The 16,575-nt window shown below is 40.7% G+C and overlaps 1 protein-coding gene across 10 annotated transcripts in view; it reads right to left on the bottom strand.

The window, feature by feature from the left end:
- Positions 1-6,097: 6,097 nt before the first annotated feature.
- Positions 6,098-16,575, bottom strand: part of SIPA1L1 (signal induced proliferation associated 1 like 1) — a 383,806-nt gene continuing 373,328 nt past the window's right edge. For 8 of the 10 annotated variants that reach the window (XM_065595300.1, XM_042849373.2, XM_042849374.2 and 5 more), the window contains 5 exons: positions 15,312-15,534; positions 12,206-12,352; positions 9,565-9,679; positions 8,931-9,012; positions 6,098-8,263 (listed from right to left, as the gene is read on the bottom strand). In XM_065595300.1, the coding sequence (XP_065451372.1) occupies positions 8,120-8,263; positions 8,931-9,012; positions 9,565-9,679; positions 12,206-12,352; positions 15,312-15,534 (711 nt within the window). In that variant the 3' untranslated portion in view covers positions 6,098-8,119. The other 2 variants (XM_065595303.1, XM_005309363.5) reach the window with 2 other exon arrangements.

Raw genomic sequence — 16,575 nt, 5'->3', positions numbered from 1 at the left:
CTGGTTTTGGCAACTATATAAGCAATAATCTCAGGATCTCCAATGTCCCCTCCTCTGATCTTTGGTATGTCCAAGTCAGTTAACCCCACCTTGCTCTCTCTTCTTTCTGGAGTGTGAAGGATCCTCCGTTACCAGGGACATGTGGGCGGCTGCTGAAACAACCAAATCAGAGATATTTTCATTGTCTTTGAATTTAAACAATGTAGTATTCAAGGAGGCAATGATAACTTATAAAACACACTTCTGTCTTTAAAAAAAATGTACCTAATGTTCTTATGCAAAACATCTAAAACCATGACAAGAGATCAGGGGACAAAGCTTTGTTTTTTTCAATTTGTTTATTTCATGCATTTTGATGGGGCCTGGTGTATAGGGGATTATCCTATACCAGTGTATTTCAGATTATCCCCAACATGGTCAGTCTATACAGTTTTCTCTATTTGGGCTTGTCTATTCTTACACGCTGGTTCGGCGGCAGGCAATTGAACTTCTGGGTTCGATATATCGCGTCTTGTCTGGACGCGATAAATCGAACCCAGAAGTGCTCCCCGTCGACTCCGGTAATCCTGCTCGGCGCAAGGAGTATGCGGAGTCGACGGGGGAGCCTGCCTGCCGCATCTGGACCACGGTAAATTCGAGCTAAGTTATTCACATAGCTGAAGTTGCGTACCTTAGTTCAAATTGGGGGGTTAGTGTAGACCAGGCCTTTGTGACAGTCTCTTTCACAGCAACACTTCAATAATACAAATATGGAGGACAGATTTTCAAAGGTATTTGGGTGCCTAAAGATGTAGATAAGTGCCTAGTGGAATTTACAAAAGTGCCCAGGCACCCAACTTCCATTGACTTCAAGTCTTGTGATTTCAGAGTCACACAGGGCTGGATTTTAAGTCTTCAAGTTATTGGCAGTCAGGCACCTAACCTGCTTAGGTGCTTTTGTGAATCCCACAAGGTGCGTATCTGCATATTGAGGCACCTAAATACCATTGTAAATCTGACCTTATGCAACTATAAAAAAATTGGCAGGGGACAGTCTGGGGCAAATGGAGAGCCGGAATCTACTTTGAATAGATTATTTTTTAAAAACTGACTAGAGTGCAAGTATATAGTGTCCCTTTAAGAAAAAATAGAGAAACTGGAAAAAATAAAGCAAAAACCTTTCCTCTTATTTTCCAGACATAAGCTCTGGGAACCCTATGCCATTAAGGGTCAGGAAACTTCTGTTACAGAAGGTAAAAGTCTGGGAGTTGAATTTTTACATCCAATTAATAGACTCTCAGTTCATAGCCCATTGGAACAGACAGCTTCACCCCAATATTGCTGTCTCGCTCTTCTCCTTTCCAGGAAGGGACTCTCTTAAAGAGGGAAGCCCAGGTTTGGGTTGTTTGTCCCCCCCCCCCCCACACACACACACACACCTTTCCAGAAGCCCCCTTGCTGAGCTTGAGTTTAAGGGTAAACTCTGATATAAAGACCTTAAGAACAGCCATACTGGGTCAGACCAGTGATCCATCTAGCCCAGTATCCTGTCTTCTGACAGTTGCCAATGCCAGATGCTTCAGAGGGAATGAACAGAACAGGGCAATTATTGAGTGATTCATCCCGTCGTCCACTCCCAGCATCTGGCAGTCACAGGCTAAAGCCACCCAGAACATGTGGTTACATGCCTTTGGGGCATGCCAGAACTTACTCCTGACATACAGTTAACCATTGTAATTGCCCTGCTCGACCTCAGGGCTAACCAAATTCAGGCCTACTGTAAGTGGATGCCACTCTCACTTGAACATGCATATTTTGTCTGAGTGAAATCTTAGGGCACATGATACACATTTTTTATTCTTGATTTGATTCCTTTCACATTAACAGGTGACAGCCATGTTTCAATGTTTAATGAAGTGCTTCAAGCTACCACACTTCTTCTTCCAGACTGCCATTTGCCAGAGTCAGAGTTGCAATAGCACTTGCTGCATTGGATGTTGTGTGCCCGGGAGAGAAAGCAGCTAGGAGAGAAAATGATCAATCAAGCAGAGTGTACTATTTTCCAGGAGAGGTAAATGCAGGGTTTAGGGTGAGCGGGAGGGAAGGGAAAAGAGCAGACACAAAGCTGAAAGTGAAGTGTTATAAGCATCCCTCTTCCTCTGCCCTTTAGGTGAGAGACCTATTTATAGTTGTTATTCAGTGATATCGACCACCATGACAAACTGAAGTTAGGAAGCTGCATAAGGAGCTTGTCCTTGAGTGGATGCCAATCTTAGTTAATTAGGCTTCTTTGGGCACTGAAAATTGATGAGGGCAAGGTATCTCTTTTGGTTACTAGCAGTGCCCTCTGCACAACATCCCCACCAGCTGCTGTTCCAGACCTCCTGATAGGTACATCCTTCTCAAGAGTACAATTGTGTGGAGCAGAATTCTGAATCAGGGATTTGGTCCATGCATTGTTATGGGTGTATAAATAAAGCTGACTGTAGTTATGCAAAATCCTTGGGAAAAAATCACTGCACAGTAGGAGACTCATTAGCCACATGCAGCACCATAAACAACAGACATGAAGCGATGGCTACACATCTACACTCCGGGCAGCTGAGATATTTGGCCTTTGCCCTTGAGTATCAAAACACTGGGGACCTATATTATGCCAGGCCCTGTGCAAAAGTAAAGAGAGCAAGGAACTTTCCCTCTTATCCCCTGCTCAGGGGCTGAGCGTAATCGTTCCTTGCACATGGGGAAATACAGTCAGCGCTGAGTTAGTGCCTTCAGCAGTACTAGCCTCCCCAATGGATGGGTAAAAGCAGGACTCTGCTCACGTCTCTCAGTAGCCAAGAGAGCTGGCCCCACACAGAGGAAAGCATGTTTCAGGCTTTCAAAATGTGTAGAATGCAAATCACACTGTCCACAAGCTGCTGGAGGTACAATGCTTTTTTAGCTTCTGTAGGGCAATGCACTTCCACCTCATCCATCCATCTTAGGTATTTCTATGTCCTACATCATTGTAGTATCTGAGCACCTCACAAGCTTTAATGTATTTATCCTGACAGCACCCCTGTGAAGTAGTAAAGTGCTAGTATTTCATTTTATTCTCTATTGAGGGCTATGGCCAAGAATGCACAAGCACCCCGATCTCCATCCACAGCTTATTATTTAGTCCACTTTAACTGAAGGGGGTTCAGAAACATATGAAAGTTTCAGAAAATTAAATGAGGATGGCAATGCTTGGGGTCATTTGCTGTCAGGGGACATGACCAACTGGGTTAAATAGAGGCTGGATAAATGGAGTTACAACCTGCTACACTACACACTGAATAAGACAAAAATGTTGAATGACTTAAATGAACTACTTTTCCAAAAGTGAACATCTGTTAGGGAAAATGGTCTTACTTTAGAATTTCAAAGGAAACATTTAGCTCCATATTCTTCCTTAGCTTCATCCATTAAGCAGGATGGGAGGATTTTTAGTCCCTACTCACTAGAAACAGATAGATTTGAGGGAGTTTCCACCAGCTCCATCCATGGTGGCTGTTCCCACACGCTTACCTGTTTTGCCATTTTTGCTCAGCTCTGCTCTCTCTTCCATTCTCGCTGCAGAAATGGAGGGAAGGCTGGTGTCTCTCTTCCCAGTGGTGCTGCTGTACCCTCTGGCTTGAAGTAGTAATAACAAACACCAAGTACATGGTTTCCATAATCAGCATCCCCACTATACAAATTGTTCCAGCACCCGTCTCTTCAAGAAAATTGAATTGTAGATGCCAACTGAGTTAGGAAATGACAACAACCTCTGTTCTCCTTCTGTCTGTCCAAGGCAAGTTGCTCTGACTTCAGACTAACCACACAGAATTTTACAAGGAACCAAGCAGACAGCAAATGAACAGAACCCTACTAAAAGGAGAGACTGTTACAGGTTCACCCAAAAAAATAACACCACCAAATTTATAACAAAGAAAACTGTGGCCCCCCTACCTTAAAGAATGTTTGATGGGTGTCTTTGTTGTGTAAGAAAATGCCTACTGAGCCCTTATTCCTCAGAGTCTGGGTCATGTCACTGCCTCAAGCAGGACATCTTCACACTAGATGATGTTTTTTCTTTGTAATTGTTTAGTAACTATTACTATCTGACTTCCTATAAGGGCAACCAATGGCACACTATTAAACGTCAAAGCTCTCAGCGCTGGCCTGCACTAAGTATTTAGGAGGGGTTTTCAAAGGAGCCTACAGCAGTTATTTAATTCAATGGGAGCTGGGCACCCATCTCTCTAGGCTCCTTTGACAATCCAGAGGGTGAAGTCTCATGTACAGATTCCTTGGGTGGAAAGGCAGACAGGACCCCCTTAAAGAGTTTGCAATTTTAGCTTCACCTCTGTGATCTGCCTCTAACTGAAAGGTTTCAAGAATGTGGTTTGAGGAGCCAAACACAATTTGACCTCCTCAAACGTAGCATGGACTGCAAGCAATTCACTTCAACAAGAGCTGCTGGAGGCTCAGCACTCAGTGGTTCCCTCTGCTGACAAAGTAGACAGAATTGTACCTGCCACGGATTATCACCACAAATCATCACTTGATGATTACTTGTTCTGTTCATTCCCTCTGAAGCACCTGGCAATGGCCACTGTTGGAAGACAGGATACTAGGATAGATGGACCATTGGTCTGATCCAATATGGCCGTTCTTATGGGGTGCTACCCTGTGGTGCAATGCATAGGATGAACTGGTGCTCTATTGGCTCACTCTTCTCCCCACTATTTCCATGGAAGTAATGAAAGAGGAATCCTAGGAAGGCCAAATTTGGGGAGAAAGTTTGAACTGATCTTTGTTGTGATATTGTTGTTTTTTTAATAAAACCAAAGCCCAGGAAAGGAGGCAAGTTGGCACTTTCCCTACCATACTGAGTGTACCAGTTTTTAGCATAGGCTTCCTCACTCCCTTCCCGAGACACACACACACACATATGCAGTGAAAGGGAAGGGATAGTGAAAAGTATGTGAAGAGGAGGAGAGAATGAATGTGTGATACAGATTGAGAAGGATGAGTCAGTCAGTGGAGGGGGAATGAGTAGACAGAATGTTGGAGGGAAGGAGGGAGGGAGGAAGAGGGAATAGACGCAGGAGAGCCTGCACTCAAAGTTTTTGAACTAACTTTGGTGTTTGTTCCACACCTGGAAACAATTATAAGAGGATACCTGACTGCAAGGTGATGTCAAAGCTGATCAATTGCACATTTTTATTGCTGGTGGCCTCAAACAACAAGCAATACCCTACCAATGAAGAGGCAGGTACAAACAACTGTTTGCATTTATTTTTCTGAATAATTTAAGTAAACTCTGCAAGTTAGGTCTTCTTGCACTGGTTTCCTGCCAAGTTGCCAATGTGGCCCATGGTACGTAAAGTTTGGGAACCTCCAGCTCTACCTGAATGTGAACATGGGTGGGGTAATTCACTGAGAAGCACTAACCTTTGTTCCTCAGTTCTAACTGCAATAAAAATGGACTTTACACTGGAAAGATGGAAGCCAGTTCTCTTAGCAAGATTCCATAGGTCATACCCAGTCAGGTGCTGACATACACTACTGTTGCCCAGAGAGTTCCCTTGTGGCAGCTATTTCTCTGTTGGACTGAAATAGATTTACCTTTTCACTATCCACCTTTTGGGGATGCCATGGATCTAGCCATTAAAAATGGGGCTGAGAAGTAACACTCTTGTTAGGACAAATTTTAATTAAAGTGCTACCCAACTCACCAATGGATACTTGTGCCAGCAGTGGACCTAGAAACTTTTCTACCAGCTTGGTGAAGCTGTTGCATGAGAATCAAAATTAAAAGATAAAAAAATTGTTCTTCGTTAGAGAAATAGGAATATTCTAATAGGGAGGAGGGGAGTGAAGATTTTTCACTAGTAGGCATAGAAAGCATAATGGTGAAGTGCATGTGTATATAAAAAGGGATGGTCAACAAGGGGAAAGCAAAAGAAGAGACTACTTGGAGAATGAAACTCGTGTCTCCTTGAGTGCTGATGCACTGGTGCAGTGAGGAAGGGCCAGGAAAGGAGGCTGTGTCTTTAGGAAGTTTCAAACAATATAAAAAAAACCCAACAAAATCAATAGAAAATGGTTTTAGAAGAGCCTTTAAAATGAGTTTTATTGTCAGAATTTTACAAGTTGCCTTTAGAGGCTTCATACAAGAACTCTGTTGCAAAACTCTAATAAATAGTCTGCCCCAAGTCCCAAAACTTTTTTAAAATAAAATAAAAATCAAACCAAACTTAAAAATAGAAGAGAATAAGCAAGACTTCAGGATGCTCAGGGATGTTAGCAATATTTCCCATTTACAAATAATATCAGGCATTATACAAATCTCCTTCATACAAGTCATTTTTTAAAAAATAACAGGACATTCTCAACCTTTACAAAAGCACTCCAGAAATAGTTCCAAATGGATTCATTTCCATGACAAGACACTATCAGAGAAGAATTCCATGGGGATTATCACCACAAATCAAGCTTTAGGTCAAAGTGTAGCAAGTTTCTCTGTAGTAGGATTAAAGAGCATGAAAAAGGGCATCAGAGAGAGCTTGGAAGATTCCCACTGATTATTTCTTTTGCGAGAGTGGGTGACTGCGGAAGAAGGGGAAGCTATTCCTGAAATGGACAAATAATACAATGTTACTTGTGTAAGGCAATGTGTGTTTCAATGTGAAGGTGTTAGTGGATGCATACAGAGAAGGGCAAAGATGATACTTCACTGCATGTGGCTTGCATCAAAATCAGTGCAGGTTGTAGTATGAGTTATATTGTGACACCAAAAAGGTATTTCTGGAGAGGTGACATTTTATGGCAAGTTTATAGCTCCTTCAAAGAAAAACAAGTTAATCTTCCTGGTGTCAGGCAGGCGGGGAAGGAAATCTTATGCTAACCAGTTGCACTGGGAAATCCAGACATCAGAGATCCAAGAGTTAAAATACTGCTTCCCTCCTTGTCCCACTACTTAAGGAAGGGGACAAAGTCTCTAACTACAGCTTTATATTTCCCCATTTGCATTATCCATAACAAGGTTATTAAAGGTTTACTAATGCCAAAGACCTGCTATATAGTTGAGATTAATAAACATTTCTTCTGCCTTTTTTTATTTGAAAAGTTTTATGACCAAACTGGGTGGGGATGGGAGGGCAGGTGCAGTGACAATGGCATATATGGTGTATAAGAAAATGCATACAGTTTGAAAAAAAATCAAACACTTTACAGCGCCAGCCAAGGACCTACTATATATAGGTAGGTAATAGATCCCCAGGTAGGGGAGGGACGGAGACAATACTTAAGCAGAAGTACAGCAGTTACTCTCAGTATTCTCTCAGTCAGCCTGCCGTAGCGTGTCATTTAGCATGGCAAGTTGCACTATTCCTAAAGTACCTGGCAACCATTGTTTCCATAGGAAACAAAGGCAACTAGAAGTGCTAATGCAAGGACGTGTGTGATAATCTGACTCATCCATGGCTCAAGTGTCTACTCTCTCTTCCAATGTTCTGATGCTGATTGTACTGTACCATACACTATGGGCATATGTTCTGTATAACATATGTGAAGACAGCACTAGTGATCAAGCACAAATCATTCAGGAGACACCTAAAACATTGTTTTAAATCCCCTTGTCTGTGGCATACTTCAGAAAACAATGTAAGGAAAGCAGCAAAATAAACATTTCTTTCTAGTTTCCTAGGAGTCATAATATTTATCAAAGCAGCAAGGAAAAGCAGATTACCTGAAACAGATAGAAAGGAGTTAATAGAAATAAATAGAGGCAAATAGACCGAACAATTCTGGTCCAGCCTCCAAATCATTTTGTACATAACAGGTAAAGAGATAATGTGCAAAAAATAAAGACATTCACATTTTAGCCATTAAACTTTTATTTTACCTTTTTTAAATTATTTTTTTGTTTTTCTACAAAAGGCAGACAATGATTGTTGACCTGCGATTGTTCTGAGTGCGTGCAGAGGCGCAAAAAGGGGTCATCAGAGTACGTAGGGCGGGGAAGTGCTCTGATTATACTTTCACATATCATGATTAAGGTGGCATTAAAGCTAAGTCCCACTAACAATTATTTATAACTGATGTTTTCCTTCCCCATTTACTGTTCTCAGTTCATATCAATCGTGTTGAAAACCCATTCAGTGAATTTCTTCAGTTTCTCGGATGCACTCTGGGACTCCTCCTGTAACCGTAAGTTGTCTTCTCGCAAATGTTGCACTTCTGCCTGAAGGTTGGCTTTGTCTTCTTTTTCCTAAGGGATGAGGAAGAATATGAGAGCTCAATGGTGATTCCCGGTCACATTTCCTGCCCTTGTCAACAAGGAGGATGCCATCCTAGAGAGGTATTATAGTTTTGTTTCCCCACTTTTTAAGAGTTTTAAGTGCATAGACACTCGTGTTCCTGGCTTTAGGATATTCTAGACCCATGGGCTGTGTGGTGACATTCTTTCCTCCCTACACTCTTTTGGCACAGATTGTTGGGATTTCTCAAGACTAAATTCTAATGTAAATGCTAGCTCCCCAAGTGATCACCTGAAAATGGTCACAATCTATTCCATGCTAATGCAGCCCTCCTACGGTGTGACTGCTGAGGAGAACTAAGTAAGAGATGGCAAACACCTCCAGGAATACTGTACTGCGTAGGAGACCTTTGACCTGAGCACAGCAAGATCCTTTCTGCACAGAAGCATGTATTTCAGCATTAGACAGTAGATGTGCTGACTTTACCTCTAAATTCTTAACACCACTGTGTTTAAAAAATAAAATAACCTGGACTGTGATCTGAGGAAAGAAGTAAAGAGATGTAATTTTCTTAACAAAGGATGAGACTGTTACAAGTTTGGATGTGGTGGAAAAGGTTTATAACATGACTAGTACTGCCTAGCAACCCTACAGACTTCCTGTAGAATAAATGTTTACCCTCTTTAAATCCTCTTGGAGCATCTTCAGCAAACTTTCCAGTTGGTCCACTTTGGAAGCGAGAGTAGGAGGAGACTCTTTACTGTTGGAAGTAGGAGACAAAGACAGTATTGGCAGGATTTTCCATAATCATTCTTTGCTTCTAACTCTAGGCTGGATTTCTAGCAGACTTTCCTATGAGAAACTGCTCAAAATGCATGTGTGATACAGTACATTCGGAATATATATTTTTTATTTAAAAATGTTCACCACAGGCCTCAACTACTAACAGAAACGGTATACACATGCTTAGGCAGCACAATCACTCAACAAAATGGCTATTAGCAGTAACCCTGAAGACTCATCACTTGCTTTCTCTCTTTCTCCATTAGTTACAGGTTAATTACATACACCTTGGAATGAGACTGCCTTGGACACTGTTTTAAACATCTCAGATGAAAGAGAACCTTCAGAAACACGCTATTTTCACAAAGGCAGAAATATACTCCGCATTCTTTTATTTCCACCCACCTCTGTTTTTCTTTTGTAAAAATTCGTAAGAGATTTAAAGGTTTGTTACAAATCAAAGCATCTCTCCATCCTGTCCTCCCCGGGTTTAGTTTAAAAAGCCTACCTGTCAACTATATTTACTCACCCTGTGTAAAGCTTCATCTGTGCAGTAAGCTGGTCCTCAGTCTGATCACTATTGGAAGCAGCACTCACAGGTCTGTTGTTTTCATCACTAGCAGCAAAGAATGAGGCTCGCTGAACTGAAGAGAGAGAGAGAGAGAGACAAACAATTGTAAATGTAATGATCATTTGCTTTTACTGGAGCATCTGCATTTGAGGATCTCAAAGCAATACAAACATTAAATATCACAACACGACACCTACATGACATATGTAATCAAAGTAGCAATTTAAGGTAGGTGAACGGAGGCACAGAAAAATTAAATACAATACCTGCTCAAAGTGATAAAGTGATAAAGCAAGCTAGTGGCACAGAGAAATAAAACCTGAGAATCCCATCTCACTGATCTATCACCTACACTTTATACTGAACTGGAACTGACATTTTGAAAGGTACAAAGCCACTTGTATAAAAGAATACAAGGCACTCCTTTCACTAAGAACTGCAGCACTCACAGTGATTTGGACCTCCTGTGGCAAAAAAGTTTTAGAGCCATCTTATAGCTTCACAAAGCACTATTTGAGTAGCTTGGCAAATCATCATTTTCCTAAAAAGAAAGCGTTTTCCACATCTTTATGGTTGTGAGAATTACGTGGGCAAAGTGAAAAGACCCTGGTCATTTTTTGTTATTTTTGTTTGTTAATCCTTAATAACATTTTTTGTGATAAAAAAATTGAAAAGTAACCTCCCCTCCTCCACATTTGTTTTTCCTTATAACTGTTTATTTAGGGAAGTTTTAACAAATTTACAAATCATTACCATACCATTTTAGTTTAGGGAAACACCATAAAATGATACATCATCCTTCAGGCTTCCTCGCAAAAATGGTCATACGCAAAGAAATGTCGTCTCATTTGCTAGCTACTAATGGCCTCTCACTGGAAAGAGAAAAATAGTCTTCTATTTGGCAAAGGTTTTATTCTGTGTTTTGAATAAGGCTAAAATTAACATGGCTGTTTTGTTTGACAGAGTTTTGCCATGTCCATTTTTAAAAAATGAAAAATGCAGGAGAACTGGCTGGCTTAAGAATGTAGTAACCGGGCATGAAGGTTTTCAGTTCAGCTGGGACCTAAGTGGGATGGGTTGTAGAGCCCTGCCTAGTTTCTAGTCAACAGGTGTCCAAAATCAGAAACAGAAAAAGCACCAATTATTTATTCTAATTGGTACTTGCAAATCCCATACTGGCATTCAGCACACAGGACACTGCACTGAGTTGACATAGAAACTGGATAATTTGTCTCTCCAGGTCAGGTTTGAAGCCCACTGGTGGAGTGGTGGGAGGAAGCTGACAATACACTGCCCATGCGTTACCTGTTCCATAAGTAGACAGAGGATTGTCAGTCAGATACCTTTCACCAGAATTGAGGCATTCAAACTTTTAATTAAAAATAAAAGAGTGGATTCAGTGCCTATGAAAGTGAGGAACACTAAAGTCAGGTATACCGTGAACAAGCCTAGGAAAAGAGATTGCCAATCATAGTAAATTGCACTATAATGGTGGCCTTGTTCTAATCCTTATTTGTGCATTTCACAAAACCTCTGAACAATTTCATTTCCCTCTGTGAATTAAGATAGGATTAAAACTCTGTTCTCCAGAGGTGAATGGCAAGTACAGTAATCCATGCATCACACAGTTCCCAGGTTAATGTCACAGCATGACTGATATCAGCACTAACTAGGGAATACCGTGTGTTAGTTATTCATACTGCTGCGATTGTAGTACTAGCAGGGGAACAGAAGAAAGTAGGTTACTTATCAGTAACTGCAGTTCTCAGAGTGCATTGCCTGCAGGTATCCACATTCTTGTGGTCTATGCAGCAGAGCATCCAAAAAAGCAGGGATCAGTGGAAGCAACTTCATGAGGTAGAATAGCATTTAGGTAGAGATTTGAAAAAGTGACTTTTGATTAAAGTATCCATATGATTTTTTCCATCAGATTCTAACAATTTTATAGTTTACACTTTGAGCTAAAAGTCTTTAGTGTTTCTTTAAATTCCAGTGGATCTTGGCAATTCCTCTTCAGTTTACTAGTTGTGAAGGAGATGGAAAGCACCAGAGGATAAAGTGATATCCATGTGCAAGTCCATGTATTTGGAGGTATGTTAAGGGGAGAATAGCAATGGAAAGGCATGTGCCAGCAAGGCAGACTTTCCGAATTACTTTGGCAATGTACTTCAACTATAATACAGAAACTTCTTTCTAGTGCAATTTGCAGTCATTAAAGTGACTGCACTCCTTTCCACCGCTGCTTGGCTTCGCTCTGCACTTTCATGCCAGATGGCTGTCCATGCCTGCCGTGGTCTTTGTGATTGGTCTGTATTAATGAAAAGCATTCAATTACACAGAAATTCAGCTAAATCATTTTGTGTTCCAGCTACAGTACTGAAACCTGCAGAGTGATTCAAATGTAAAGAAATGGCATCTGAACATTATAAGCAAACACGTATTAGGCTGTTGCCATTTGGATTGCATTTTCAAAAGAACTTGGACTTCAGAGTAGAAGAGAAGCTAAGAAATGGAAAAAAATATCAGAATTAAAAACACATCCTTAGTGAGGTGTATAGTAGCATATAAGCTTTCCAAGTAAAGTATTTTGAATACGTACCCTCAAAGGCTTTGGCAGCATCTACCAAGTTTGACCAGTCCAGATCGGAGGCAGAATCGGGCAAGGGCATAAGACCTGGGTCTGGCATGGGCTGCTTTCTCTGATCCTGGATGTCTGTGAGGGAGCTGTCTGAGGCAGAGAACTCTCCTGGAGCAATGCAGAACAAAAATGAAATAATCAAAAATTCAGCCATTTCCCTCACAGAAAGTTTCTTCATTTCCAGATAATAGAGAACTGAATTCCTATTCCTTGCTGTTCTGGGATGTAATTTTTCAGACCTGCACAGATGCCATTAAGATCCGCAGTGAGACTGATCAGCTATGTCATTCTGCAAGTTAGTGCTTTGGGGACTGTGCTAACCTCCTACCCTCAGATTCAGTTCTTTCCAACATGCCCAAGATCTGCAGACCAGCACTTGGAAATCTAGGCTCTCATCTGACATTGTACACTGCAGATTCTTGTACCCCAACAGCTCATGTCCCCTCACGGGCCTGATAAGCTTTGGAAGACTCAGCAGTCTGCAGACTCTACTACAGCCTCCCTGTACACACTTTCTCTCATGGAATTAAAAGACAATGAAATATGAAATATTTGTAACCACGGACAAAATTACTTGTTTCAAAGGTGTTAACTGGATTTTCAGATAAATCAGAATACTTCTAGCTCACGTTTTCCCCTCCACATAATATGAAGAGCTGCCTTGAGGATGCAGCTGTTATTAATATGCTTAAAATTAAGAACATTATGAGTGAATGGAAGGTAACAAATACTGGGTGGTATTAAATATCCAGTTCTATTTAAACTCTCTCTCACCAAGGGCATGTAAATGAGAAAGACAATTTATGTGTCACTCAAATGTTTGGGTTCTTTTATCTTGGAGGCCTGAATTTTACAGAAAACTGAAAATTCCATTTTGATGACGATCGCCTAAAACCCCTGCTTTAGAATAAGAGTCTTGACATTTCCAGTTCAGTGCAAAGGAGAGAATGACAGAGCAGCCAAGCTTCTTTTGGAAAATACAGAGGTCTAAATGAAAGGAGACCCTCTATAGCCTGCTCTCTTCTACACTCACAGGGCATACAGGCACTCTTTCCACAAGTCAGTTACAAATGTAACTCAGTCTAAAAATATATTTTAGTACCTATGGAGAGAAGGAGTAAAGGGAGCTTCATCCCTCCCACTTCACTATGAGAATTATGTTAAACAGCAGCAACTATTTACAAAAATGTCAACTTCAATATTGAATGAACTGATGTCTAGGAATGAGAGGCAGCTGAAAATTATGTAGATATTTTTTCCAGCATAGTCATCTGTTGAAGAAAATGTATTCTATGAACCTGATGACAATCAATGGACAAACAGTATTCCCTGCGATGCAGGGGGCAGTTTCTTTTCCCAGTTATATGGCTGGGGTGAGATACGTTAAACAATACTGTGTTTTAATTCACAGCACCTTATTTTAACAGCAACAGTTATGGTAAAACTAGTACTCCTAGTGGCAGATAAACACAGATTTGGAAAGAGCTGGGTGATATATTAGGAGTCAGAATTTCCTGCATCTAAAACCAGTCCATTATTTGTACCCTGGTTATCTGTTTTTTGGAGTAGAGAGTTTGGGTTTTTTAAGCTAACCCCCAAGACCCTTGGTGCACGTCGCTACATCAGTGTGGGCAGTGTCACAGTTCAAAATTCAAGCTGGAGAAGATCAGAGACAACATTCTAATACCGAGAATTGGAGGAGGAGTACTTTAGCTAGGATCAAAGAGGACTTCCCCAAAGAGTGGGGAGGATAGGCAGCTACTTCTCCCCTCCAACTCAGGAGTACGCAAGCTTCCCTTGTTCCCCCAGTACTGTGTAGGGGGACAGATAGGGCTGCAGAACTTCTCCCCTCCTTTCTTTATCATACAATTCCTATTTGATCAACTCACTAAATTTGGCAAAGAATGTCCTGCGGAATAAAAAACTGGAGTTTCCATTCTTGGGAAATTGTAGTCCTCCTCCTATCGGTCTTCTCAGCTGCTCTGATGCATACTAAACACTCCCAGGCTCCAGAGTGAAATTGACTAAAATCCCCACCTTTGAAGAGTTGGCAGGGTCCAACCTTGAAGAGTTGGCAGGTGTTTTAGGTTCAGAGAAATGGTACATACTATAACCAACTATGCTAAAAGTTAAAGCAAAATGCAAATCAAAGACCTACCAACTACTGTAGTTTTGTTTTAAGTGCTTAAATATCTCTGCATTGAGTTGAACCTATTGGTATTATAGCACTCATTCTTTTACCTAAAATGTATCACAATATGGATGAACAGAAACAGGTATACATCTCCAAAAGACATTATGGAGCATTTTTACACTGGCAGACCTATTGAACTATTTCTCCAAGTGAAGGTTAAATATTCAGAAAATATACAGTTACTTATTTAAGTAAGTGGTGCAGTAGGAATCTGTGTAAAATCCCACCCACCCTCACCCCTGTCAGCAGCAAGGGATTCAGCACAATGTAATCCACATTATACTGCATAAAATTACTGATGCTCTTCACTGCAGTAACGAGGGCATTTGCAGTATAATCTGAACATTTTTAAAAAACTAAGTAAGGAAACTTTTTCCAGTTACCTGTTTAATGCTTGATCAAATTGCTTAAGTAAATCCAAACTCTGCAGTGAGTAATGTAAGGATTTGAATTCAGGATCACTTGGTGCATTAAGAATTTATTAAGTGGCATTCATCCACCTCAGTGGTATTCATTGTCAGTGGTACTTTGCGCCTATAAACTACACATTAAAACGGGGGACACCAGAAGTAGGCAATAGTTACTTGTATGACATCCACGACGGGATCTTTGGACCATCAAGTCTTGATTCCTGCTTTTGGCAGTGGTGAAAACGTGATGCTAAAGAAAAAGGCAAACTTTCCCACTCCTTCCCCAAAACTATTTACCTGGCCTATTATGCAATGCTGTACCCATGGGGGGGAAATCCAGCTTACATTCTGAAACATGGGATTTGACTCCCCTTACTTTAGCAAAATCAAGATGCAATTAACAAATAGAAATAACTATCATGGCATCTCTCCTTTACTGTAATAAGGCTGGACATATACTTACCATGTAATGACTTCATTCCTAAAGTGTATGATGGCCTTCGTAAGGGTAGCGACTTGGGGAGAGAAGGATATGTGCTGCTGAACAGGACATCATTTGGCAGGGCTTGGTCCAAGAGTGAGGCCCGTGAGGTGAAGAAGTGTTCCCTTTGACCACTGTAAATACTCTCATCTGACAGAGTCCTCTGCAAGGCACGCTTTGTGGTAGGAGTGCTAGGGAACGGAGACTGAGAGGAGGGAAAGGTGTGACTATACAGTCTTAAGAGGACATCAGTACATGGTAACATTTCAAACATACGCTACATGTGTTTATTAAAGCAATCTATTTTTGTATAAAGATGCAGGCTTTAACATACCCATTCTTCGTCAAACTGGATGGGACAAAGTACTACATGAACAGTTCTGTCTAGATGAACATCAAGTCTAGATGTCCTATTAGATCTTTGCCACCTCTAATTTCTATTTCTATCATTCAACAGACATCTTGTAGGACATTAACCTCAAAAAACTCCTCATGGATTCTGTAAATTAGCTCCAGACCATATTTACTAGGGAAAACATTTACAGAAGCAAGTTAAGTGATACCTAAAACAAAGAGTTCTACCTCTTGTGCTATCTTCCACACACTCTGGCTAAGATGCCAATTGGCTACAAAGCCCCATGTAACAGAACAATGAGGAAAGTCTGACAAACTAAAATCCTTCAGAGAGCTTTGAGAAAAAAATAACAAAACAAAAACAGCTCTACTAACTGAAATCCCTAGAGCAGACATGATCAAGTGCATTTTGGAGAGCGCTCTCTTGCACAGAGAAATACTTATCTGTTCACATAAATAAATAAATAAATAAATAAAAAAGTTATTTAACCAGACGGTATTCTATTTCTGTGATTAATACCCACACTGAAGGATGGGACAGAAGCGGGGAGGAGGAGAAAGGTTATTGCTTAATCTGCCAAAATGAAATATGTTTTATCAAAAAGATCAAAAGCCCCTGCTAAAATCTGCTGCAAGTGTTGTGTTTATGGATAAAGAACCACAAATGTAGCTAAAATGTTTTTAAAACTTGCTGATACCATCTGAAAAAACAGAAAAGAAACATTTTACATGCATTTTACACGCATTTAATACATTTTAATAGTGTATTCTGCCAGTTCTCCTCCACGGGATCATCCACACTAGGACAGACACACACGTTGATCATTTGGTTACCACAGCGGAAATGACATTGGGGTAATGGGATTTTTGAAAACATAAAAATTATGTGCCC

The sequence above is a fragment of the Chrysemys picta genome, chromosome 4 (genome assembly GCF_011386835.1).
Source record: "Chrysemys picta bellii isolate R12L10 chromosome 4, ASM1138683v2, whole genome shotgun sequence".
Classification (NCBI taxonomy): domain Eukaryota; kingdom Metazoa; phylum Chordata; order Testudines; family Emydidae; genus Chrysemys; species Chrysemys picta.
The sequence above is the reverse complement of the archived record's forward strand: the minus strand, read 5'-3'. Positions and strand labels throughout refer to the sequence as shown.